Here is a 27,902-nt window from a genome sequence, read left to right on the forward strand (position 1 = left end):
CGGAGGTTCCTCAGAAAACTAAAAATAGAACTACCCTATGACCCAGCAATTGCACTACTAGGTATTTATCCAAGGGACACAGGTATGCTGTTTCGAAGGGACACATGTACCCCAATGTTTATAGCAGCACTATCAACAATAGCTAAAATATGGAAAGAGCCCAAATGTCCATCGATGGATGAATGGATACAGAAGATGTGTTGTGTATATATACAATGCAATACTACTCAGCAATTGAAAAGAATGAAATCTTGACATTTGCGACAATGTGGATGGAACTAAAGCGTATTATACTAAGCAAAAGTGAATCAGAGAAAGACAATTTGATTTCACTCATATGTGGAATTTAAGAAACAAAACAGATGAACATAGGGGAAGGGAAGGGAAAATAAGATAAAAACAGAGAGGGGGGCAAGCCATAAGAGACTCTTAAATACAGAGAACAAACTGAGGGTTGCTGGAGAGGAAGTGGGTGGGGGGATGGGCTACATGGGTGATGTACATTAAAGAGGGCACTTGTTGGGATGAGCACTGGGTGTTGTGTGTAAGTGATGAATTACTAAATTCTACTCCTGAAACCAATACTACACTATATGTTAACTAAATTGAATTTAACTTAAAAAAATAGAATAAAGGGAAATATTCCAATTAGGGTTTAAGAACCTGTAAAGAAAATATATAGTTCCGTCCCAGGTGCAAAGGGTAGACGTAATATTCAAGCAAAACAAACTATATTGCTATCACTACAGAAGGACTTATAAATACTAAACCAAAACAAATAAACAATTTTTTTAATTCAGAATTAAATGTAGAAATGAAACAATAAAAAAAGAGCTCAACTATCTTAAAAAAAAAAGATTTACACTGGAAAATTATAGTTTCTTAACATTTCACACCCAAATTAAATTGCCCTTAGAATCCATGATCAAAATTGGTCTTTTGATTTTCATTTGCAATATTACTATTTGAGCTTAAGTGCATGCCAATAAATTTTTTTTCCTACATCTATGGCTTTGGTTTGGTATAGATTCTTGCTGAAAATTTGGGCATTGAGAAAAGTCAATTGGTTGGTAAAACCTTATGAATTTACATAATTTCAGAAGATTGATCTCTGAAAATGTTAATGACTTTGAGGAGTACATAAAAAATGGGGCTTGAGAACATGGACAGAATTTAATATTTAGTCCAATTAAAGTTGTTAATCACAGGATGTAACTTGTCTTAATCCAAAGACTTCAATAATTGAGTTCCCCTGGAAACTGCAATACTAATACTGCAAGTTGATGCTTGCATAATAAACTCATCAATCCATATTTTTTTAAGTTTTTATTCTCATAGACACAGAGCAAGAGAAAAAGATGGTCCAAGACCCGTGATATCATCGTCCTCTTTACCAGTCCTTAATATGTCATTTATGTTGAGCTGCCTCCTAAGGAATCTTCAGAGAAGTCCCTTTTCTGATCCATTTGAAAATTTCCAGAACTAACGACACCTTACAAGACAACTGGGGATTAATTAAAGTTGTTATAGCTTCTGAACTCCAGGTGAACCTTTCTAGTGTGTTACCTTGTGAACTTCCCTTAGACTCTCTATTGAAGATGATATAATTACTCCATTTAGGTACCTGCCAGATTCTACTCTATAATTTCTACAAATTCTGTATTCACCTGTGCCGACTAGTCATTTAAAGACCACTTTCTGTAAAGATTTTTATTTTTTATATCAATTCTGCTAAGTCACACATAATTCACTATTTTGCTTTCAGATTCTAAATTGGAATTTCTTCTAATTTTGGCCATGACAGTGCCAAAATAATATTCACATTGTTTATAAATGATGGAGATGTTTTATGCTCGTATATTTCTCTTTAGTCAACTTTAGAAACTTTCTCCATTTCCCTCCATAAATCCAAATCATAATTTTAAAAGTCCAATTAAAGAGCCACCACTTTAAAGAGAAATAGTTCTATACTGATTCTTATAAAAAGAAACTTTCTCTCACTTATAAGTTCTAATACTTGGTTACTCTATAGTTGTTTCACTTATAATATAGTTATTTTAATATATACACAGCTCACAAATGACTCTTCAAACAAATTGTTAGGGGCAAATATTAAAATATAATTAAAAATTTCAAAAAATAAGTGTTGTCACTGCATGGCGAGTATACTCTCTGACACACATAATCATTTAATAAGTTCTTATCTAACTAAACTGCTAATATTACCTTCTGCTGGCATAGTTGGATTGATAGAAATAATCTAAATATAGGAATTTAATAGAGTATGTCATGAATTTTCTCAGTGTTTATCCATTTCTATTACAAATTGGTACTATATTTAAAAATTCTTCACAGAGTTTTCTGAAATGACATTGTTAATTTCATTCATTCATTAATGCATTCATTTATTTTTTGTTCATTTATTAAACAAATCTCTACTGAGAACCTCTAGTGTGCCAGATACTCTACCAATATCGAGGATATGTTTTGACCAAAATAGATATTTTATAATTATTGTATCATAGAATATTAGTATCATTTTAATTAAGTTCATGACCTGTTTTCTTTATCACTTCTGGTTAAACACTAAGATATCTCAGAAATATATAAATATTTTGTCAATAAATGTATTACATAGAATCTTGCATGTTGTATTCTCCTTTGAGGGGAGAGGCTCTATTTTTTTAAGTTTATTTCTATATTTTGAGATAGAGAGATAGGGACAGAGAGAAAAAGGGAGGGAGAGAATCCCAAGTAGGCTCCGTGCTGAGAGTGTGGAGCTTGATGTGGGGCTTAAACCCACAAGCCATATGATTACGACCTGAGCCGAAACCAAGACACTTAAGTGATGGGGTCACCCAGGCACCCCAAGAGGCTCTTATTTTGTATCTTCACAGTGTAGGTAGGCATTAGGTCTGACATTCATGTATTCAACAATCATCTATTCAATAATACCCTATGAAAGACTCAACACTAGATACTGTGAGGGACATGAAGGTATGAGACAAAGATTCTAGGAAAGTAGTAAAAGTGATGAGTAAAATGTAAGACAGAGAGAGAAAGTGCCATAGAGAAATAAATGTATGGTGCTGATAAAGCAAAACCAGGCTATTCCCAAATAAAGGATTAAGAAAAACATTTTTGGAAGAGTTGGCTTTGAGCAGCGCCCATGAGGATGGGATGAATTTAGCCATAGGAAGTGGAATAGATAGGAAAGGGAAAAAAAGAAGATAGCAGAAGTGCATAGAAAATATATTTTTACATATAAATTATACTTCATTAAGAGAAATTTTTTTCTGAAATTATTCTATTACTTTTTATGCATACTTAGTTCAATTCTTCTAACATTCACTTTTTAAGTGTTCAAAAATAAGTTATTCTAATCCCCAAATTTTCTTCTTCCTTGTGTCTTAGGGTCAGTTAAGCCCATTTAAGTCTCACCAGAGAAAGATGCAGAAAGTCTCTTGCTTTCAGAAAATTATTTCAAAATCTCTATCAGCTGAATGTAGCTCTATAGAGCTAAATCAAGAAATTATTTTACTCTGTTCTAGTTGTGTTTTTAGTGAGTGGTAATTATTTTTTCTACTAAATCATTTCTGAAACAAGCTATAGAACTTTATTACCACCATTTTTATGCACTAATATACAAGAATGAGCTAATAATTTGACTGAAAATATTAGTAGATGCTATATAAATATACAGCCAGTTTGCATACAATATTCAGTGTCTGTAACATGATGCAAAACTTTCCCCCATCCTAAATAATTGTGCTGTGTTTCAATATGCAATTGGGACAATTAAGATATCACCCATAATATAAACCCTTAGCTCATGATAGCCCTTGTATTTCACATACTTTGAATTAACCAATTACTCAAAATTGAAGATGGTCATTTCTATAATGATATGTTATGCTTAGCTTTAAAAGTATCAGTTCACACTCATCTTTTTCCTAATTGCCCACAATATTCTAAGTAGAATTTCCCTTCATGCCTTTCACTATGTTGTCCTTCAGACCATACAAAATGCACCTTATGCAGTACATGTAGATTTCCTCCACTCCATAATGACCTTAAAGTTGTTTCTTTCTTTGTCACCCCCCCTCCAAATATTACTTAATGAAGCATCCAGATCTCTGTGAGTCCCAGTAAAGTTTATCAATAAATGGACAATGCTATGATTTTGCAACAATTAATTTATTGGTTTTCATCAATTATAGGTAGTGAAGAATTACTTAACTGTCATATGGACTCCTCCTACTTTCCCATGATAATTGTAACTTTTTTTTTCAGAAAAATATTTAGAAGATTGATTTTTCTAAGAATGAATTTGTTAATGCCAATTTTTTTTACATAATTGAAAAAAAAAGTAAAACAGAAACGACCTATATGTCCTTCAACCCATGAATGAAGTAACTATAGCACATCCTAACAATGAAGCACTACATAGTAATGAAAAGGAAGAGAAATTTGATACACATAAAAACATAAAATAAATATCAAGTACATCATGCTAAGTAAAGAAGCCAGACTCAAAGCCTACATATTGTATCACTTCTACTTAAATGACATTCTAGAGAAGTCAAAAGTGTAATGGCAAAAAACTGATTGTGGTTTCCAGGGCCTAGGAAAAGTTGGCTGTACAGAGCCATAAAAAAACATTTGGGGCTGACTAAATTGCCCTATAACTTAAGTTTGATGTTGGTCACTTGATAGTTTGCATTTGCCAAACTCATACAAACTCTGTACCCTAAATGGGCAAAGTTTAATGTATGTAAATACTACCTCAAAAAAATGACTTTAAAGAAGTAAAAATTCATTGATATTTCAAATTTAATCAATCTAAAGAGATATAGTCAATAATGATTTAAAGATCCATCAAAATAGGAAAGAAATTATTCATTCCATAAGATGTTTTACAAATTTTCCCTTTTCAGAGCACTAAAAGCATTCCTGTATCTTTTGTTTTACAAATAAAAATTACAGGGGTGACTGGTGGCTCAGCTGGTTAAACATCTGACTCTTGATTTCAAAGTTCATGTAAGCTCAGTTCATGATCTTACAGTTCTTGAGATCAAGCCCCACATCTGGCTCTGCTCTAATTGCACAGAGCCTGCTTGGGATTCTCTCTCTCCCTCTGTCTCTCTGCCCCTCCCCTGCTGGCATGCATGCTCTCTCTCCTTCAAATAAATACATAAGTATTTTTTAAAAATTGCATTTAGGAGGAAAAAGCTCCATTGAGCAAGTGCTTTGTGTTTCATTGTTGTGTTAATTATGAATTTACTAAAATAATTTCTCAAACAGTATTTTGTTACATAAAACTTATTTAATGAGTTTAGTGGTTATGATAATCACCTAGTCTTAAAATAACACACTACTATTATTTTTAAAATTTTTTTGAGAGACAGAGAGGACGCACACATGCAAATGAGTTGGGGAGGAGCAGACAGAGGGAGAGGGAGAATCCCTAGCAGGCTCGATCTCAGAAACCCTGAGATCATATCTGGAGCTTAAATCAAGAGTCCGTCGCTGAACTGACTGAGCCACCAAGGCTTCCCAACACACTACCATTATTAACAATTGCTAGATTATTTTCTTTTACCTCAGTCTAGTAAGCAATTTAGTAATATAGAGAGACGATGGAGAAAAACCACTGCTAGAAACTCTCACATAATATAACTGGTACTCTGATACAAGAAACAAAATAGCAGGATTAGAAATAATCCTGACAAGGATGCTTTAGACAGCAAATGCCTTACCTTTGCGTTTGGGTGGCATAGCTGTTATCATAAGTCTCATAGGTCTGGTCATCATATTCACCCCCGTAGCCATCATCATACCCCTGAGGCAGAAAATGGTAGAGAGACCTATTAGCAATCAACTTGATTAACTTTGGTCTGTTTTTGCTTAATGAGATTTTATATAATGTGACCTTAATTTAGTTTTTATGTTTGCTTAGTTACTCTGCATCAGATTTTACTAGATGAACAATTTTTTCATACCCTTGAATAATATTTCATGGATCAGAATAATGTCTAATAATTAAATTCAGCACATCATTGAAGTAGCAATACCTACTCTAGGATTTATCCAGAATTTTGATCAGTACTACTGAAGAAAATATAAAGAATGAAAAATAAATTTTCTTTTGAAAATATTATAGGTAGATAGTGTGCTAACATAATGCTAGTTTTATTTTTTACAGCCCCACCGGGAGTTTTTTTTTCTTACCCTATAAAAACGGGATCCTTAAATTGTGATCAACTTGCAGTGAGAAAATGATAGTCATCATTGCAAAACAAACAAAAAGAATAAAGGGAGGGGGAAGAAAAAGGAACGAAGATGGAAAAGGAAGGGAAGAAAGGAAGATGAGAAGGAAGAGAAGGAAGAAAGAAAGCGATGGAAGGAGAGAGGGAGGACAGAGGGAAGGAAGGAAGGGAAGAGAAAAAAAAGAAAGACCATTTATTTTGCTGTGCATTCTATACTTTTTAAGTCTCATAAACAAAATGATGTTGGTGGTGAGTCTTATTATCTAACTAAAATGGTATCAAAGCTAAGGCAGACTTGTCATTGCAGAATGTGAAAGCAAGCTAGCAGTTATCCGATCACTTAGTGAGAGATTTAGTTTTATTTCCCTTTGTAGTCACTGACTTTATTCGAAACCCTAGCCATCCACCTGGACTATTCCCTACTTCTGAAAAAACCTCTAGTTTTTCTGCTTCTGGACCTTTGCTGGTGTGTCTCTTTCCCTGGAATGCATTTCCAACCCATCCCACAAGTTCATAACTTCATTTCAGTCTGGAGGATTATAAATCTCTCTATTGTGTTCAGAAACTTAAAAAATGTGTGGATATGAAAGTTTCTACTTCAATCTTGACTAAGATCATTGATCCCATTTAATCTGAAAACTAATAATTTTCATGAATTTAAGAAAGTTTTAAAAATATTATGACTTCTCCATCTGGTTTACCGTTTATATAATGCTATTATTTATAAATGGGGTTTTCGGAGTCTGACTTCAATTTCTTTTATTTTTCCACTTATGGTTTCCATCTCATCATATTTTTGCTCTGCAGTATGCAATAGTTTCTCCATTAGATCTTTGAATATTCTAATTAGATTCCTATTGAATTAAAAAATTAAATATTTGGAAGTTAATTTTAACGTGTAAGATTATTTAAAAATAATACTAAAGGGTTTATGGCCAAAAAACAGCACTTCCTTGTCCCTCTCTAACCCCTGGTTCTCTTTAAGGTTTTTTCATCTATTATTTTAGTATTAATTTTTGTGTTATTAAGTAATATGGTTAAATTAACATTCCTTGATTTATGAATTTTGATTATTTCCTATTGGCTAGCCCTTCAGGTTGTAAAGGATTTAGTGCTGTTATAGACTCTTCCCCATATTTTCCCTACACATTAACATAGTTTTCATCATAACCTTCATTAGTCAATATCTACATTATCATTAAATAACAATAAATATTATTCACTAAGATTCCAAATAGATTAACACACTTATTTTTTTATTCTCACATACTTTTTGTTTTTCCTAATGTTAATAATTCCTCATTCATTTTATTATTTTCTTGATTTTCTATATAATTCAAATTATTTGTTTTTAATTTTCCCAACAGTTCTATCAAACTAGCAATCATATTTTAAAATATTCAACAATACCAGATAATCTATCATTTTGTTTTGTGTTACCTGGAGAGTCTCTCTCACAGGGCCAACTTATTGCACTTTGGTCTGGACTGAGAGCAGAGTGGTTTTCCTAAGGACCACCCCCCCACCCCACCACCACTGTTTGTATATGAAATCTTTTACCAAATTCCATTTTCACTAGTTCTCTTTTCTTCCTGAAATATCTCTTTCAGTAACTTTTACTAAGTGGTATATTGGAAAGTGATACTTATTCTTTCTCTCTCTTTCTCTCTATCCATTCTGGATATCTGATATCTCATCCCTAAATACTTCAGCTTGGATCTCCTGAGTATAAGGATATTCTCCTACATAAATACAATGGTATTACTCCCACCAAAAACACTCCTAATAATCCCCAAATATCATTTACTGTGTAGTCCATAGTCAAAATTCTGCTATCGTCAAAAACATCTTTTACAGCTACCTTTTAAAAATCAGAATCCAATCAAGATTTGTGAATTGCATTTGGCTATTATGTCTGCTTAGTATTTTTAGAACTAATGTAGTCCTCCAGGTTTTTTGTTAAGTTTTTATTTAAATTCCAGTTAGTTAACATACAGTGTAATATTAGTTTCAGGTGTACAATATAGTGAATCAATACTTCCATACAACACCCAGTGCTCATTACAAGTACCCTCCTTAATCCTCGTCACCTAATTTACACATCTACCCCCCACCCCCAACCTCAGGGGTGAATTAACAGTCTGTTTGTTTCTTGGTTTGCCTACCTCTCTTTGTTTTCTCCCTGGTTTGCCTCCCTCTCTTCCCCCCCCCCTCCCCTTTGCTGGTTTGTTTTGTTTCTTAAATTCAACATGAGTGAAATCATAGTATTTGTCTTTCTCTGACTTATTTCACTTAGCAAAATCCTCTGTAGCTCCATCCATGTCATTGCAAATGGCAGGATTTCATCCTTTTTTATGGCTGAGTAATATCCCCCCCCTCTCTATATAGATTATATATATATATATATATATATATATATATCTGTTATATATATATAATATATATATCTGTTATATATATTATATATAATATATATGTTATGTATATTATATATATATGTTATATATATATGTGTATATATATATATACACACACACACACACACCATTATATATATATCTGTTATTTATCCATTCATCAGTTGATGGAACTTAGGCTGATTCCATAATGGTACATAATGGCTGTACACAATGGTGTTATAAATATCAGGCTGAATGTATCCCTTCTAATTAGTATTTTTGTATCCTTTGATAAATACCTAGTACTGTGATTGCTGGATCATAGGGTTGTTTTCTATTCTTAACTTTTTGAGGAACCTCTATACTGTTCTCCAGAGTGGTTGTACCAGTTTGCATTCCCACCAACAGTGTAAGAGAGTTCTCCTTTCCTGCATCCTTGCCAACACCTGTTGTTTCCTGTGTTGTTAATTTTAGCCATTCTGACAGGTGTGAGGTGATATTCATGGTGATTTTGATTTGTACTTCCTGACAATGAGTGATGTTGAGCATCTTTTCATGTGTCTGTTAGCTGTCTGGAGGTCTTCCTTGGAAAAATGTCTATTCATGTCTTCTGCCCATTTCTGCCTATTTATTTTATGGGGGTTAAGTTTGAGAAGTTCTTTATAGAGTTTGGATACTAACCCTTTATCTGATAGGTCATTTGCAGATACCTTCTCCCATTCTGTAGGTTGCCTTTTAGTTTTGTTGATTGTTTCCTTCACTGTGCAAGAAGCTTTTGATCTTGATGTAAACCCAATAGGTTATTTTTGCTTTTTTTCCCATGCTTTAGGAGACATATCTAAGAAAGAAGTTGCTATGGCCAGTGTCAAAGAGGTTACTGCCTGTGCTCTCCTCTAGGATTTTAACTAGACTTCCTAATGTCTCACATTTAGATCTTTAATCCATTTTGAAGTTATTTTTGTGTATGATATAAGGAAGTGGTGCTGCCTTCCAGTTTTCACACCATTTGTTGAAGAGACTGTCTTTTTCCTGTGGGATAGTCTTTTCTGCTTGGTTGCAGATTAATTGGTCATATGGTTGTGAGTTCATTTCTGGGTTTTCTGTTCTGTCCTACTTTATCAATGTGTGTGTTTTTATGCCAGTACCATACTGTTTTGATCACTACAGAAGTCCAGAATTGTGATGCCTCCAGCTTTGCTCTTCTATGTCAAGATTGCTTTGGGTATTCAGCGTCTTTTGTGGTTTCATACAAATTTTAGGATTGTTTCTTCTAGCACTGTGAAAGATGCTGTAAAGTTGCGGGATACCAAATTGACATACAGAAACCAGTTGCATTTCTGTGCACCGATGATGATGAAGCAGCAGAAAGAAATTAAGGAATCAGTTCCATTTACAATTGCACAAAAAAACAATACTATACCTAGGAACAAATCTAACCAAAGAGGTGAAAGACTTGTATTCTGAAAACTATAAAACACTGATGAAATAAATTGAACATGACACAAAGAAATGGCAAGTCATTCCATGTTCATGTGTTGGAAGACCAAATATTGTTCAAATGTCTATACTACCCAAAGCAATCTACACATTTAATGCAATCCCTATCAAACTACTCCAGGCTTTTATTGGTTTCCATTACACTGCCTTTTTGAGTTGTCTAGACCAATTGTTTGTAGACTGTCTCACATTCTGAACTTGTTTGATTATTCTCATAATTACATTTTGCTTCAATATTTTGGAAAGGATACTACATATGTGATATTGTTGGCATATTGGACATTTATCTGGTTATAGATTTTTAAATTCTAATCCCACACTGGATCAGGTAACTGAGTGTAGAAGTTTAGACTGAAAAATGATTTTCAATCAGAATTTTTGAGAGTTTTGATTCAGTGTTTTCATCACTACATATTGGTGCTGAGAATTCCTGCTACTTGTATGTGACCTAGTTTTATTTTATTTCATTTCACTTTTTTTCTTTCCTTTATGGATGCTTTTACAAAGTTTACCTCTAGCATTCTGAAATTTTATAATGCTGTGCCTGTATGTGTGTATCTCTTTTCATTCAGTATGCTGGGTACTCAATGAGCTCTTTCAATTCTGGGAGCTTATATTCTCCAGTTCTGGCAAATACCATTGTACTTTTGTTCTCTCTTTCTAGTACTCTTACTAGTGAGATATTGGATCTTCTGCATTGGTGCTTTAATTTTACCTTTGTGTCTTATGTAATATCTCTTATTCTTTTTTTTTTTTTTACTTAATACGAGAATTCTATAAATTAATCTTCCAACCATCCTATAAAATATATAGTTTTGTTTACACAGCCATACCCCACCAACACACATGCATGTATACACACACATTAACAACTATTAGAGTGTGGACATGAGGTTCCTGTGTTCTCAGGTGACGTTTAGGCATCCTTATTCTCAATTCAAGGCTTCATCTCCCCTTGGGTGGAACAACAGTTAACATCATAGCTGGGATTTCCCATAGCTGCAACAGATAATTGAGCTTTCTGTCTTGGGGATCATGAGGTCAGTAACTAGGGGATTAATTGAATTTGCCACAGGTGTTTCAGGGACTGCACCATCTTTTCAAGCATCCATGCTATTGTTCTCCATCAAGATTATAAAAATATGGCTTCATTCACCCTCCTTTGTTACTCAGGACTCACGAGCTCTGACTTCCATGAGGAACAAGCAAACAAGCGAGTTTTGTTTTGTTTAGTTCCATTTTGTTGTTGTGTTTGTGTCCCAAACTAGAAGAGCCAAGGAGGGGGAAAGTACATGTCTTCAGAGTTTCTAACCCCTAAACTTCTTCTGCTTTTCTTGTTTCTATCTGTTGAAATGCTACTGATGTCTAAAAGTTATTATATGATCTTTAGGAAAATTTTCCTGCTTCTTTCAAGCTTATGGTAACGCTCTATTCTCTGAATTCTATTTTTTATGTTTATTTATTTATTTTGAGAGAGAGAGAGACAGAGAGGAGGGACAGAGAGAGACACAGAATCCAAAGCAGACTTCAGGCTCTGAACTGTCAACACAGAGCCAACGCGGGGCCTGAACCCACAAACCGTGAGATCTTGACCTAAGCTGAAGTTGGACGCATAACCGAGCCACCCAGAGGCCTGTATTCTCTGAATTCTAATAGCCTGTTGTTTTTATCTCATCAGTACTTAGGATATATCATATGTACAGTACTAAATATATACTGTATATTTATTTTTACAATTTTATTTTATTTTTTTTAGAATTGAAGCTCCTGAAAAGCATGGATTCTATCATAATTTAATCACTTTTTTAGATACCTTATCGTGCTTAGCATAGTTTATTCCATAGAGTATTTGCTCAATAAATATGTATTGAACTGTTAAATTAGCACAAAGGAGAGTATTCTCATACAGAGTAGATACGGATTGACTCAAATCTATCACCACTAAAAGAGAAATATTTCAAATGATGATTACACAGTAGTATTATCTCTGTTTATGAAGAATAGCTTTACCATTTAGTTTGTGGAAGACTAATACATTTTCCCTCCTCACTTAACACTTTTCTTTATTTTTTTAAGTCTTACACAGAAAATCCACAGAATATATAGAGATCTTTCCTGGCAACCCACAATTTCATAAAATATATGGTACAGTAGTCCCCAAATAATTCTCCTTACTGTAAAAGAGAAAGTAAATGTGGATACTTGTATATAGTCTATTTTTGTTTTCTAACACTTGATATAAGTATTTATGTAATTTTCTTAGGACAAGTAAAATTATGGATCATGCTGGTAATGTTCTGAGATAAATCAGTAAAACAGACATGCACCCTAAAAAGTCAGTTGGTATCCGCAAGAGATTCAAATTAAATATGAATATTCAACTAAGAAATCAAAAACATTTTTCCCATTTTTGCCCTACTGTTTCTGCTGTTTCCTTTGAAGAAACTGCTATCTTATGTCTCAGCCTATTCACACATTTCTACTAAAAAATTAAGACTCTTGCAGATGCTACATAAGTTATCAGGGTGTCAGAGTAGCATTTCCTACATTTCCTACTGGCGTCCCAGTAAAAACAAAAACACTTCCTGAAATTAAAAGTTTTAACTTTGGGGGCACCTGGGTAGCTCAGTCAACTGACTGAGCATGACTTCAGCTCAGGTCATGATCTCACGGTTGGTTCATGAGTTTGAGCCCCACATCAGGCTCTGTGCTGACAGATCAGAGCCTGGAACCTGCTTTGGATTCTGTGTCTCCTCCTCTCTCTTCCCTCCCCTGCTCATGCTCATGCTCTCTCTCAAAAAATAAATAAACATTAAAAAAGGTTTTAACTTTATTTTCTTTATCTCTCACAAAAAACCAAAATGCCCAAAGAAAAAAGATTCATTTTTTTCTGGAACATGGTCATGAAGAATATCTCTTCTATCTTGAATTCCTTCATATTTGTGAAATTATAAGTTCTTTAGTTTTCTGTTCTTTGAACCAAATAAAAGCAGATCCTTAGAAAATGCAGTCTTGACTGTTTTCCAGATCCTCACCATGTCCTCTACTATTTGCTTAAGTTACAATGTGAAGTGTAGCCTGACAGGAAGGCCTGAGTGCTATGAGGAAATGATGATTTCTTCATAGTTTCTTATGAATTATAGGTCTCATTATACATACACTCTATGAGTACTGGCTAAAGCAGCATACAGGACAGATGTGTATTACTATAAATACATAGCTGTACAAAGCCAGCCCTTTTCAAATCTGCTTTGAAAAATATACTTCTCTGCCTTATTATGTTACTAATTTTTCAATTTGATTTGAACACTCCATCTTGAACTATGATTTCTGCACCAATTTTGGGTTTTCAAATCTAAATAGTATTAGCTCTCTATATAAGCTTAAAATAATAGTAATTCACCAGACTTTGTATCAGCCACTGAATTTATTATCCAGGCAATAAAGATAGAAAAACAAGACCTAATTCCTGTCTTTGAGAGCTCTCAGCCTGTGGTGTTCTGATAAATGATTACCAAATGGCTCTTCAAAAAATTGCATGTATGTGTTTATGTGTGTGGTGTGTGTGTGTATGTACATAATTTCACTGTAAATTTTACTGACATAAGCACACATTTTACAAATAAAAATCAAATTTATAAATATGTATAAATTACATTTATACTCTAAGATTATATATTTTATATTAAAATTTATAGCACAGAACTTATAGATAAAATATATAATTTAAGTTTTATACACATACAACTTCAGTGTGACATGCTATCTCTTGTAAAATAAGTTTTATAATTCTGCTATTGCAGTGATACCACAATAAATCACAACATAGATAAAACGTGATTACTTCTTTTTTCAAGATACTCTATGAACATTAATTAGCATAAATACAAAGAAAATACACCTGGGAACATCCTAATAAAACTGCTGAAAATTGAAATTTTAAAAGCACCAGGAAAAACTGGTACATTATCCCTAGAGTGCAACAAATAGAGACAAAGCAGAATTTTTCAACAGAAATGATGGAAGGGAGAAGACATTGGAATGGTGTCTCCTACATGTTACTGTCTTATTCAGCAAGTAAGACTCCTCTATATCCATGAACATTATAATTCTGACATAAATGTCATTTGAAATTTTCATTAATGTTGGCAAGTAAAATGAAAGGAAAACCTCAACTATGTATGTCAGAACTTTACTTATTTGTCAGTTATGTGAGCAGCTCTGTTCTAAATTGGACCATGGTTTTCATATACTAGAAGAACATTTCCTCAATTTTGTGTTTTGGTCACAATGTAAAGGCTATAGGCATAACAAATTTTAGTTTATTTTTTTAAGTTTTTTTTTTTTTTTCGAGAGAGAGATTGTGTGCACACATACATACACACTTGCACGCGCATGCTGAAGAGGGGCAGAGAAAGAGGGAGAGAGAATCCCAATCAGGCTCTGTGCTGTTAGCACTGAGTCTGACTTATGGCTTGAACTCAAGAACTGTGAGACCATGACCTGAATTGAAATCAAGAGTCCAATTTGACAATAAATTTCATATGTTGAAAAAAAAAAAAGAAAAAGAAATCAAGAGTCAGAAGCTTAACCCAACTGAGCCACCCAGGCATCCACCATAACACAATTTTAAGTTAAATCTGTATTATTCATTTTTTCTCCATAGTTTCTTAAATCCAAATAATCAACATAATAAAAGATCAAGTCCTGGCTTTTAGGATTTACTGGTACTACGGTATAAATACTTATGAGTGATGTCAAGCTATCAGCATGAAAAACAACAAATTTGGGAAGAGATAAACAGTAATACACTATTATATATTATTTCCACCATACAAAAACAACAGACATAAATAATCTAGAGCATAGATTGTAACAAAGTAATCACATATTGATGAAAATATTAACTATCTCTGTTTTTAATAATTTTTTTAATGTTTCTTTATTTTTTGAGACAGAGAGAGAGAGAGCAATAGCAGAGGAGGGGCAGAGAGAGAGGGAGACACAGAATCTGAATCAGGCTCCAGGCTCCAAGCTTTCAGCACAGAGCCCAATGCAGGGCTGGAACCCATGAACTGTGAGATCATGACCTGAGCCGAAGTTGTACGCTTAACCAACTGAGCCACCCAGGCACCCCTAATTTAATTTTTAATAATAGCTCTGCTTAACAACCAATTCACAAAGTCCCTAAAAATTTTACAAAGGGTCTTGTGAGCTGGCACAAGTCAGTTGTAGCATGCCACTGCTCGTGGCCTACTGTAGGAGACCAACAAATGTATAAAAAAAATTGAAATTTTTGAAATGGAAAAGTGTTTAATAGAGTATGTAATGAGTGCTATGGAACTACAATGGAAGGAATGAAAGAATTTCTCAGGAAAGGTATTTGAGATGGTTATTTGTGGATAAATAAATTATTTCTAGGTGGACCAGCAAGTAGTATGAGAGCATTCCAGTTTCCAAGAACCTCAGGCGTGAATGCATGACACCATAAAAGAAAGTACTGTTTGGTGAACTGCTAGTAGTTGGATCTAACTAAAGCAGAAAATATCTATGAAATGGTAGGCAAGTCTGGTTAAAGAAATAGAAGGAGTAAAGTTTGAAATTCTTCCTATGATATGGTAAGGAGTTTATTTGTATCCTGTAGAGAAGGAAGCCATGGAAAGGTTTCAAGCAGTGCAATGACAAAATATACATCTGCATTTTGTAACTTACTTTTTTGACTCTTAAAAATGCCAAGTCTTTTGGGACTAGGCTCCATTTTACCCCTCTATTTTCTTGAATATGTTAATCATAGTTACTGAAAATCCCCTGGATGACAACTCCAACATTTGAATCATCAGTGCCTTTATTTTTTCCTCTTGGTTTGTATTGAATTGATACTGTTTTTAACAAGGTCTTGTAATCTTTCAGTGAACTCTCCTCAATACTGTGTACGGAAACTTGAGAAAGCTTTGGCTGATGGTATTTCCTTCCAAAGGTGATTAAATGTTCCTCTGGTAGGCAGTTAGAAAAGCTGCAGATGACCTTGATGTCATGAGAGTTGGTTTCAGGTAGGTGGACCTAGGGGGTTTAGGCTTAGGTAGTCTGGACTACAAATAGAGCTCTGGAAGTCATCAACAGATAGATGACCATTGAAATAACAACCACCAGAGTATCTACTGAGATGAAAAGCTTAGGCTACTTCATGTTCTACATGAACAGGGTGTTATAAGCCCCACTCCTCTCTTTAATTGGTCTTCATGTCACTAGGAAATGAAGGCAAAACACCCAGTATAATAAATATAATCATGTTTTCTACAAGAAGAACCCACACTAAAAAGAAGATCAGTCTTGATTTAATAGAAAGATGTTATTTGTTGAAAATCCTGTTGTAAAAGATGCCCACGCCGATGTGTTTTCTTAACATTGACCTGTACCTATGAGAATCTCTGGCTGTCCCTGTGTGCACATTACTGCCCCCACAGACACCAAACCAAAACATTTTGACAATAAGGGAAACATAAATAGATTATATATTGAGTTTCCTCTATATAGAGAGATTTTTCTAATCAGCACTCATTTATGGAATTTCTGAAGATTTCTTATAACTCAAAAAGGGACTCATCATTCAAAAATAGTTGAGACCATCTCAGAGCATAGTTTAGGCATGCATAAATTTGTTTCCAAAATATTAAATTCTGTTACTGACAGTGTGGTTAATGATTATCGTAATGAATTTACTTATCTGGAAAGTTAAGTTGGATCATATGAAATTGCCATGTTTGTAGGTCAAAAATGTCAAATATTGGCAATTTTCTATAGTTCAACCTAATACTAATATAGAAACTATAAAAACGAACATTTTTTATCAAATAAAGAGAAGCAAAAATGTCTTATGATGCTAGTAAATTATTGTGATTTCCAGAAGAAAATCATTTGGAAATTTAAATGATATGAAATGTCATCTTCACTCTGTTATATACCCCCACTTTCTTTGAAGACTTTTAAATTTAACAAGCATTAGTGACAGATTTAGCATTTGCTATTATTCTCATTTCAGATTTTATTTTCTGTAAAAGGTCAGTGGATATTAAAAGAAAATAAAAGGAAATAACATTGAATTTTCTAATACAATTGAGAGAAAAAGAGAATAAAGACAAGCATGCAATCAAGAACCAATAAATATGTTAGAATTAAGTAATTTAATTATTAGGGTCAAGATCATAATTTTGTCACCAAACAATAAAATACTAGGCACAGAAGCAATTTGCAAATGCTGCCCTTTAATGTTATTGAATATAATTAACAGGTCAGATAGGAACTTGACATTTAACTTTCTTTATGAAGTGTAGTTAATTCTTATAAACATATGTTCCTTCTTTAACTTAGTGAGTTAAATCATAAAATGCATAGAATGTCCACTTCATATATGATCTTTTGTTACTATAATAACACTTCTTTATAATTATACAAATTAAAAAAACATATCATGAAATATTATTAAAACAAAAACTAAACACAGAATCCCAATGTCTTAATAGGTAGTATTCCCACAGGATGTAATGATCAATGCTTATGACAAGTATCTCCTAAATTATGGATTATTTATAATTTCTCATGTTTCTTTTCTTAAAAGTTTTATTTTTATGTGAATATCTCCCTACTGCTTTTTTTTTTTTTAATCATGCATTCCCTGTTTGGTGCTGTATAGATGGATTTCTTACAATACAGAAAGGATTTTAATAGTATCTTCCATTTCTTTTTTCCCACTGAAAGAATGGCTGCCTATTAGAGATTGCTGGTTGGTTTGGAGCAGCATGGCAATGGATACCCCCCAACGTGTAGCTTTTGTTACTGATGCAGTAGGTCAGCTCACTCACTCACCGTGGGAAGTCACTATCTCTTCAAAACCATCCTACAGCATAAGGGTCCACATAATCGGTGGGGAGTCACCACACCTAACAGTCTAGTTCTGCAGTGAGACAAAACCTTGAATTTTTGGAAAGTTTTCTATGGAAATCAGTGAATAAGTCCCTAATAAGAGCTACTCTATAATACCTTCATTTCCTATGTAGATTGTGGCTATTAATCAGTTTTCCATATAGATGTACACTCAGTATGAAGGTTAGAAATTGCATGTATCTGAAATCTTTGGAAATTAAAAGCTCCCAAAGATCTGTAAGACCATCTCTGACAGCTATATGCACATGCATATCTACACTACAAAATTAATCTCTGGGGAGGCTAATTCTGATTTAGATAAGCCCAGTAAAATCAAATAACAAACTTCAGTAGGTACATCTGGAGGTTATGTACATTTCAAGATAAAATTGATAATATCACATTCACGTGAACAGCATTTGGATTTGTATACAACCAGCATGTATGAGAAGACCCTTAAGTACCAGTACATGAAGTGCTTATACACACAGAACTTCCTTAAAAACCTACATCAACCCTATAAAGTATGTTCTGTACCTTTACACATCCATTTTACAGATTAGGAAACAAGTAATTTCGTGAGGTCACAGCCCATCAGCAAATGGCCCGGCTAGAATTCAAACCTAGTCTCTGACACTGTCTAGTGCTTAATGTCTATTTATTTTACTAAAAGCCTAATATCGTTAATGGAAAAATATAATTCTCATGACTATTTTAAAATCATTATGAGTATGCAAGTTTTAAATAATAATGAAAATATAGTTTGAGGTTTTAGCAGTTAAAAACATATGGGGAGGGGAGCCTGGCTGGCTTAGTCAGTAGACATGTGACTCTTGATCTCGGGGTTTTTTGAGTTAGAGGCCCACACTGGGTGTAGACATTACTTAAAAATAAAATCTTTCAAAGAAAAAACACATGAGGAAATAATTTCAAAACATGCTGGGTTGATAATTTTTTATTATATATTTTAAAAACAGTGTTATATCTTTAAATGTCAATAACCCTGCAGGGTTTGAGATTTTGATCTACTTTTAAGTTAATAAGCTAACCTATTACTGTTTCATGGATGCTGGCAGAAAACATGAGGCAACTAGGGACTTCATTACTCACAGTAGAGTAATAGCCAGAGCTTCATATTGGATTGTGCCTGTAATTCATGCGTCCCACCACCCAGGGGGGCATTGCAGGTGGAGCCAAGCTGGATTCTTGACAGTCATTGGGCTGCATTACAGGGGTGGAGTGGCGAGTTGCAGGGATCTTAAACTAAGCAGAAGCAAACCTGCTCTTTGTCTGTGGGGGGTGTTACCTCATCCCTCAGTGTTTCTTGTTCAAAACAAAGCCCTGAAAAACAGCATGGATAATAGGGCCTTGTATTCTTGGCATGCCCAGGCAGAAAGTGCAAAGGCAGTCAGGGTCCACAGTAGATTCCTTCTCCCAAGAAGAGATAAGCAAAATGCATGAAATCTAGGAGTCCTTTAAAAGTAATGTTTGATATTGAGGAAAGATAGATAGATGATTATATTGTTTCCTTGTTTATTGAATATCTACAGGCTAGGTTAGCAGCTCATAGTGAGTGCCTTTAATTTTATCTCTTCGGAAAAATTGAAGGTGCTTTCTCCTTTTTTTTATTCTGAACTTCTTTTGCTTCCTAGACTTCTATAGTGTTTTAACCAAGGGGAATGGTTAAAACAACTGTTTTCTATTACTAGCAATAAACATTGCTCCTAAAACATAGATACACATTTTTAGTGAGACTCCCTGCTTCTTCTGAATATTAACATTTTCTACCATCCTGGTTTCAAATTAGCTTCTCTTTATTGGAAAGAATGACTGAAAATTAATTTCCAAGATTTTACAAGTTTCAAAGCTATCTATCTATATTTTTGGTGATCAATACTATTAAATGTGGTTTAAGTTTCCAAGTAGGTGATTCTGATACATGAACACATTTTTAAGTTTTCTGGTAAAAAAGTATATAATAAACCAAAGTACATCACAAGCTCTAGATTAATAAAAATAGTAATACCTGGTGTTTGGTGAGGACAGACAGAAGTAGTAGCTATTTAAAAAATTCTTCCATGGTTTAAGTTAGACATCCTGTAATATTTTAGTTGTTTTCCATTAGTTATGCCATGAAAAGTTGTTAACTTTACGTTTTTTGAGAAGATTCATTTATTAGTAGGATTCTCCTACTTTTTATTTTATAAATGCCTTTTATTTTTATTTTATTTTAAATTATCATTTTATTTTAGAAAGAGAGTGTGTGTGAGCAGAGGAGAGGGGCAGAGGGAGAGAGAGAGGGATAGAGACAATCTCAAGCAGGCTCCACACTCAGTGTGGAGCTTGATGTGGGGCTTGATCCCATGACCCTGGGATCAAGACCTGAGCCAAAATCAAGAATTGGATGCTCAACTGACTGAGCCACCCAGGTACCCCTTTTAACACTTTAGGAATCAGACAGCAGTATGTTCAATCTAGTTAATGAATAGAACAATGACTATCGAAATTGGAAGTTTAAAGTAATATACTAATGAGTGCTAGTTCGCTAATGGATTCATTTTAAATGTGCTAATTAATGCTTTATGTACTTTGCACCATAAGCATCAGTCCTACTTCAGAATACAATCCAAAGCAAATGCTTTAAATCAGTGTTATAAGTGTCTAAGTCCTTCTAATTCACTCAACAGAAAAAAAGATAAACAGTCATGACTAAGAACAAGATCAAGTTTTAGAAAACAATTCATCTTTTTCATTCATTAAGTACCAAAAGGTTAAAGATGAATAGAAGGGCACTGTCATATCTTAATATATTTCTAATCATAGGAATTCAGTGAGCTGGCCACACAAGGGGAGTGGTTTTTGTTTGTTTGTTTGTTTTTTGTTTTTTTAGAATTTCTTTTTTTAAAGGTCTTTTTACCTGCAATAATACATAAAGGGCCTTGAGGTTGCTGCTGTTTTAGGCTATAAGAAACTAAAAAAGTCGTTGTAAGGAATCTGATGCAAATGATTTGATTCAATCTGTGTATAGCAGGGAATAAATTAGAAAACAAAACAAAATAGAATCCTTAAAGTTAACACACCATATTGACTCCTGTCATACTTCTTGGCAATAAGATGTTGGTTGTGGAAACAGGGATTTTAATGGCTTGCAAAACAAGAGTATGATGGCACGATGTATCTGTTTAATATTTTTCAGTATTTCTTCCCCAAAACTATTTGAGCTATGATCTTTAGTAACATTTTTTTTCAATTAAAAAACAATTTAAGAATCTATTATTTACATTCATAAATAAAGCAATTTTGATATTTTGTTTTATACAATAATCACTTTCTAATAAATTATTCATCAGGCAAATGCAAATCAAAATGAAATAATGATTTCATATAAGCCAGTTAAGTAATCTTCATTTTTATGGTGACTTTTTTCAGTTATACGGTACTATGTGTAACAAAAATTCCTGTATTATCCAAAGGGGAAGGCATTTCTAATATTTACAGATTCCTATGATTAGAAATATATCAAGATATAACAACGCCCTTCTATTCATCCTTAACCTTATGATACTTTGAATGAAAAACATGAATTGTCTTCTAAAGCTTGATCTTGTTCTAAGTCATGAGAGCATTACCAATTTTATTTTTCTGGGATATTTTGTTTCAGCAGTGCTTATTTTCATGGAGAAGAGGTAAACATTCAAATTAACTAAGTTAATAATAAAGTATATTGACACTGAGTAGGGAGGAGTCTCACTGCTGAAGTAGGTTTAGTCCTGATCTTTAATATTTTACTTTTTATTTAATGTTTATTTATTTTTGAGAGAGAGAGAGAACACAAACAAAGGAGAGGCAGAAAGAAAGGGAGACAGAAAATCCGAAGCAGGCTCCAGGCTCTAAGCTGTCAGCACAGAGCCCAACACGGGGCTTGAACTCACAAACTGCAAGATCATGACTTGAGCAGAAGTCAGATGCTTAATGGACTGAGCCACCCAGGTGTACCTTTAACATTCTACTTTTAAAATTTCTCTCACCTACTCTGGTCAGAGTTTACTTTTTTTTTTTTCTTTTTTAAAGGGAACTCAGGTTCTTCTTGGGGGTTGTGATTCAGAAGTATCTTGGAAACCCTCAGCCTGAAAGACTGAGCAGGCAGGGGCCCTCTGTCTTCACTGTAACCAGACTGGCTGTGTTTTAAGTTTTACATGAGATTTCTTTAAAAAAGTCAATCTAAAAAATTTTATAAACCATGGTATAGAGCATTCTGCTTTATTAAACATCTTTACATGTTCTACTATAACTCACAAATGTTAGCTATATGGGCTAAAAATATCAGTTTGTCATATAGAAACTCAATTTGGTATCAAAAGATCATTCAGATTGCTATATTATTTTATTAACTATTCATTTACTCTGTGGTGATTAATTTCTTTCCAAATTTATCATTGCATTGGCTTATGTTAAAATGCCTGTTATATTTCATACGGGGAGACTTTATATAAGTGCAGTGCTCTCCAGTAGGTTTTTCTGTGATACAAGTAGTAGCCTCCTAAGAATTGTGCTGTCCAATATGGCGGTCATAGTCAGATGTAGTTGTTGAGTACATAAATGTGGCTAGGGTGACTTAAGAACTGAATTTTTAGTTTTATTTAATTTTAATTTTAAAAATAAGTGGCCATATGTGGCTACTTGGTACCATATTGGACACTGCGGCACTGCTGAAAGATACATATGAAATACTCAGCTACCAAAACTTTTTTGATGTGTTTTCTTTTTCAGTTCAAACTTAAGGAAAGAGGGAGACAAAGCCAAAGGATTTAGATTTTATAAATGATTTCATTTTGATAGCAAAAATAATATATTTTTTGAATCTGCCATCCACTCTCTCTTCATCTTTTCTGTCTCACTGTATAACGTATCTTTGATTTTCTCGTGATTTTGAGTGATTTTGCTTTCTAGTGAATGAAACGGGTTGGGAACTTGGAGGGCATTTTCAATAAAGTCAATAAACTGACTTTTTTGGGAGTATCCAGAAATAAAATGAAGATACTACTAATGACATAATAATCTTTGATAGTTCTGAGAAAATTTCAATATGCAAACATCCAAACACAGCAAGGAGAAATGAGCTTAAGGGAAATGAAAAACACTTTCTGTGTCTGCACTTATCCTTCTTATAATCATTTTAAAAAATCAACAAAAGAGACAAATAGACCCATATGCCTGAATCTTTGATGCTTTCAAGACTGCTATTTTAAAGCAGAATCTTATGTTGTCAGTTCTATATTCTTTAATGTTTCCTTATAAACTAATAGAATGACCTCTGGGTTTTGTATTTAAGGAAGCTTTCAACATTCACAAAATTGAAAATGAAAGGTTATTTTTTTCTCAAAATGAACTTTTTTTTGAAGTTTCAAGTTTTTATTTAAATTTTAGTTAGTGAATATACAGTGTAATATTAGTGAAGTTATTTTAAGAATACATAAAATTACTGTGTGGAAAAGGGTAGAAGGCACCAGAAACATGTTATGTGTGATATTATCCATTTTTTTTTAAACAACAAGAACAGCAAAAGAACATTCTTGCCACAAGGAGATATAAACACAGGGAGAAGAAAATAGGAATTGAGAAAAGCATCACAAGATTTGAAAGGTCAGTTTTGAAAAGTCTGTGCTATGCTTAAATCTGAGACCAGTGAATAAAGGCATACTTTTTTTCCAGTGACAAATGGTAACAGAAGAGAAAGAAGTGGGATGGTGGTAGGGAGGCTTGTGCCGGGGTTGGTAAATATAGAGAACACCAAAGGGAACAAGCCAGGCCAGTCTACAGGGTTCAGGCTCATTCTGTCTAGATTTCTGTTAAATCTCCTTAAGACTCTTCTATTAAAAAATAATAATAAAAATAAATAGATAGATAGATAGATAGATAAAGACTCTTGTAGCCACATAGCACATACTGGGCATTTCTGAACTCCCAGTGTTCCTTTTTATATGTCCTGAACAGTTATGTGCGAGCAATGTCGGTTATAACCTTTAGCCTCGCTAATCCACCTGTGGGGGGAAGGGCGGGGGTCTGCTCATGAGCTCCAGCCCATTTCTTTGGAAAGCAATCAAGTGTTCCCAGACAAATCCATCTTCTGATCCTATGCCCCATACTATTTCCTTTCTAAACTTTTAACATTTCTTTCTTTCCCTCTCTCTTATTTTCCCTGTTTACTGCCTCCCTTCTCATTTATGACCAAAAGAAGAAAAAAATAAGAACCAGGAAGCAATTAATCATCCCAGGGATTAGTCAAGTTTGACAAATGTTATAGATCTTTCCAAGGATAAATTCCTATGTTTCTGATTTTATCTTGCATAGCCTTCCATATGAATGGTGTCATGATATGCTCGTAGTAAAACTATGGTAGTGATTGTAATGTTATTGCTATTATTAGCATAAGAAATAGAAATATACAAATATGGAATTTTATATTATAATATGTCATAGTATAGTAAAGAATTTTGAATGACATATTCTGGGACCTGGTAAACACTTCCCATAGCTTACTCCATTCATTCTTAGGAGGCTACTACTTGTATCATCCTCATTTTACAACTGAGGATATCCTTGTATGATTTCTTTTATGTTTATTTTTGAGAGAGAGAGAGAGAGAGACAGAGAGAGAGACAGAATGCGAGCAGGGGAGGGGCAGAGACAGAGGGAGATACAGAATCCGAAGCAGGATCCAGGCTCTGAGCTGTCAGCACATAGCCTGATGTAGGGCTTGAACTCACAGACTATGAGACCACACTGGCTCAACTTGTTAAGTTCTTGAATAACCATGCATTTTCAATTATACTTTTTTTCAAAATTTATACTCAATTTCCTAACCCCTATAACTACTAATAGTTTCTCTATACTGATTCCTACATAGGGGGTAATGTATGTGTATTTTTAATCATTTGAATTCCAGGGAACAGCCAGCCAATTTGGCAATGGGGTCTATCTATGACAGAAACAGTAAGAATTGGGCATGAAATAAACTTCTCAAGGGGTCACACACAGCAGGTTGTGTCCTATTGCAAGAATCCAAACTTTATAATGCGACACATAGATGGGAAAGATGCTCAGAGAAAAGGGGGCAGAATGACCAGCTAAATGACACAAGGCTGAATTGTCCACGATGCAATCCATCACATTTTTGCTAAATAAACATAATACCTAAATGCTGAATAGTGTTGGATTTCACCTAGAAAAGGAGTAAGGAGCTATTAATTCAATTCTAGGGATTAACCAAATTGGCACACTCTGATGGAAGGGCCTGTTGTCAGAAAAAGCTTGGGGCATGTGTATTTAGTTTGCTAGAGTTGCCATAACAAAATACCACAGACTGGTATTTGGTATTCTGGTTTAACAGAAATTAGTCTTCTCATTGTTCTGGAGGCTAGAAGTCCAAGATCAAGGCATCAGAAGGTTCACTTTTTTTCTGGTCTTTTCCCTTGGCTTGCACATGCCTACCTTCTCATTGTGTCCTCAAATGGTCTTTCCTCTTGGTTTGCATTCCTGGTATCTGTGTCCTAATCTCCTTTCTTATAAGGACGCAAGGTATATTGGATTAGGGCCCACCCTAACAATCCCATTTTAACTGAATTACCTTTTTCGAGGCCCTGTCTCCTTATAATCACAATCTAAGGTATCAGGTGTTAGGGCTTCAACATATGAATTTAAGATGGGTGAGACACAACACAGGCCATAACAGAAAGTAAGGCACCAAAAATCACAGGCAAGAGTGGGAGGGCCCTCATACATCACAGGTCTGGTCTGGGGATTAGGCCAAGTCTAGTCAGATTGCCCTGGGTCTGAAAGTCCCATTCAACATTTTGATAGTACTAGAATAAGTTTAATAGGGTTATGTCACTCACTCAAGATCTCATAGATTAATAAATAGCAGACAAGACTTGACCTAGCTTTAGCTGATTCTAAATCCTAATCTTTTTCCTAAATCTGCTTTTCTATAAGCCAAATATCCAACACAATTATAACTAAAATACAAAAAGACATGTTACTCAACTGCATTTTTAAACCTTCATCTCATTAGCTTTCTCTAATATTTGTCTCTAATATTACAGAATTCAACAAACTGAAAACCTAATTATTTCGCTTGACAAATATATCTTGAGTGTCTGCAAGGTGCCAGGGACTTAATCCAGTGATTGTGATACACGAGTAAATAAGACAACAGTCTCTCCATAAATAGAGATGATATTCTAGTTGATGGTTAAAATGGAGACAAAGAATAAACAAAGTGATTAAATGTAGTTTATATTATGCTATGTGGAGATAGATATCTGGAAAAAAAAACAGAGCCGAGTTTTTGGAACAGGGGCAGTGGGCGTGTAAATTTTAATAAGGTAGTCAGGGCAGGCTTTCCTGAGAGACTGAGATTTATAGCACTGTCTGAATAAGATGTATTTTTGACTGAAATAATATTAGTGACTTAAGAAGAAGACTTGCAAAATTCACTGGGATCTAAGTTCTTACTTAACTTTCATTGGCTATTTTCTTCATGGCCATGTATGTGTCTGAAAACCAACTGGAAGTACTTGGATTTGGTAGTTCACAGACTGGAAGGAAAGGTAGCTCTAGGAATGCCATAAACACACCATTTGTGTCATTCTTCCTCACTCTCTCCCCTCTCTCTCCTATTTTTTTCAATTTCTCATCTCTCTGTCAGGCATCTCCAATTTGCGGGGAATAAAGCCACCAGCTGTTCTGTAGTCACATTATTTAGCAGCTAACCAAAGAAAGAAGTTTTTCTTTTAGCCTCAGTTTTCAAACTTCAGTGATCAGTGAAGATCACATGCTTCTCTTTGTACCTATCATTATTTCTGGGGGATAAGGAATCATGACTTGAATGGTCTGGTACCCTCAAAACTATATGAGCACTTTCCAGAAAGAAGATGGTGATAGTAACTTCAGTAGAATGTATGTAAACTTCTTTCTTTCTTTTAAAAGTTTTTCATATTTATTTATTTTTGAGAAAGACAGAGGGCGAGTGTGGGAGGGACAGAGAGAGAGGGAGACAGAATCTGAAGCAGGAGCCAAGCTCTGAGCTGCCAGCACAGGGGCATACACAGGGGCTAGAACTCTCGAACCGCTAGATCATGACCTGAGCCTAAGTTGGACACTCAAAAGACTGAGCCATCAAGGTGCCCCTAAACATCTTTAAGCAGAGATTATAACTTATAGTCAGCTCCACTGAGTGACTCAGTAACGGTTATGCTGAACAAATTGTGGATCATTTATTTATATTTCTGTAGTGTTGAAATTTTTCCTTTCCTCCCCAGGGTTAAATGAAAGAGAGGAAAGTAGGGAGATGAGAGGAAGTGTGGAGATCTGGCCAGACATGCAAAAAAAGCTTCGAATCTGTTATCCACATCTACAATTAATGTGTGTTGTGACATGGTGTGGTTGACTGATAATTACTTCCCAAAATATGTCCGTGCCCCAGTCCCAGGAAACTAAATGTTACTTTATTTGGAAAAAAGGATTTTGCAGATGCAATTAAGTTAAGGATCTTGAGATGAGATTGTCTTGTATTATCTGAATGGGCTATAAATACCATCACAAGTGTCCTTAAGAGAGAGAGGCAGAGGGTGATTTTACACACACACACACACACACACACACACACACACACACACACAAACACACACACACACACACGCATGCACACGCGCACACACACAAAGACAACGTGACCACAGAGGCAGAGGCTGGAGTGATTCAGTCGCAAGCCAAGGAATGCTGGTAGCTACTAGAAGCTGGAAGAAGTAAGAGTTTC

At 34.4% G+C, this 27,902-nt stretch overlaps 1 protein-coding gene across 2 annotated transcripts in view; it reads right to left on the reverse strand.

The window, feature by feature from the left end:
* KHDRBS2 (KH RNA binding domain containing, signal transduction associated 2) overlaps positions 1-27,902 on the reverse strand; it is a 583,082-nt gene that overhangs the window by 39,435 nt on the left and 515,745 nt on the right. For both annotated transcript variants that reach the window (XM_049653859.1, XM_049653858.1), the window contains one exon: positions 5,760-5,842. In XM_049653859.1, the coding sequence (XP_049509816.1) occupies positions 5,760-5,842 (83 nt within the window). The remainder of the gene's footprint in view (positions 1-5,759; positions 5,843-27,902) is intronic.

Source organism: Panthera uncia, assembly GCF_023721935.1.
Source record: "Panthera uncia isolate 11264 chromosome B2 unlocalized genomic scaffold, Puncia_PCG_1.0 HiC_scaffold_24, whole genome shotgun sequence".
NCBI lineage: Eukaryota > Metazoa > Chordata > Mammalia > Carnivora > Felidae > Panthera > Panthera uncia.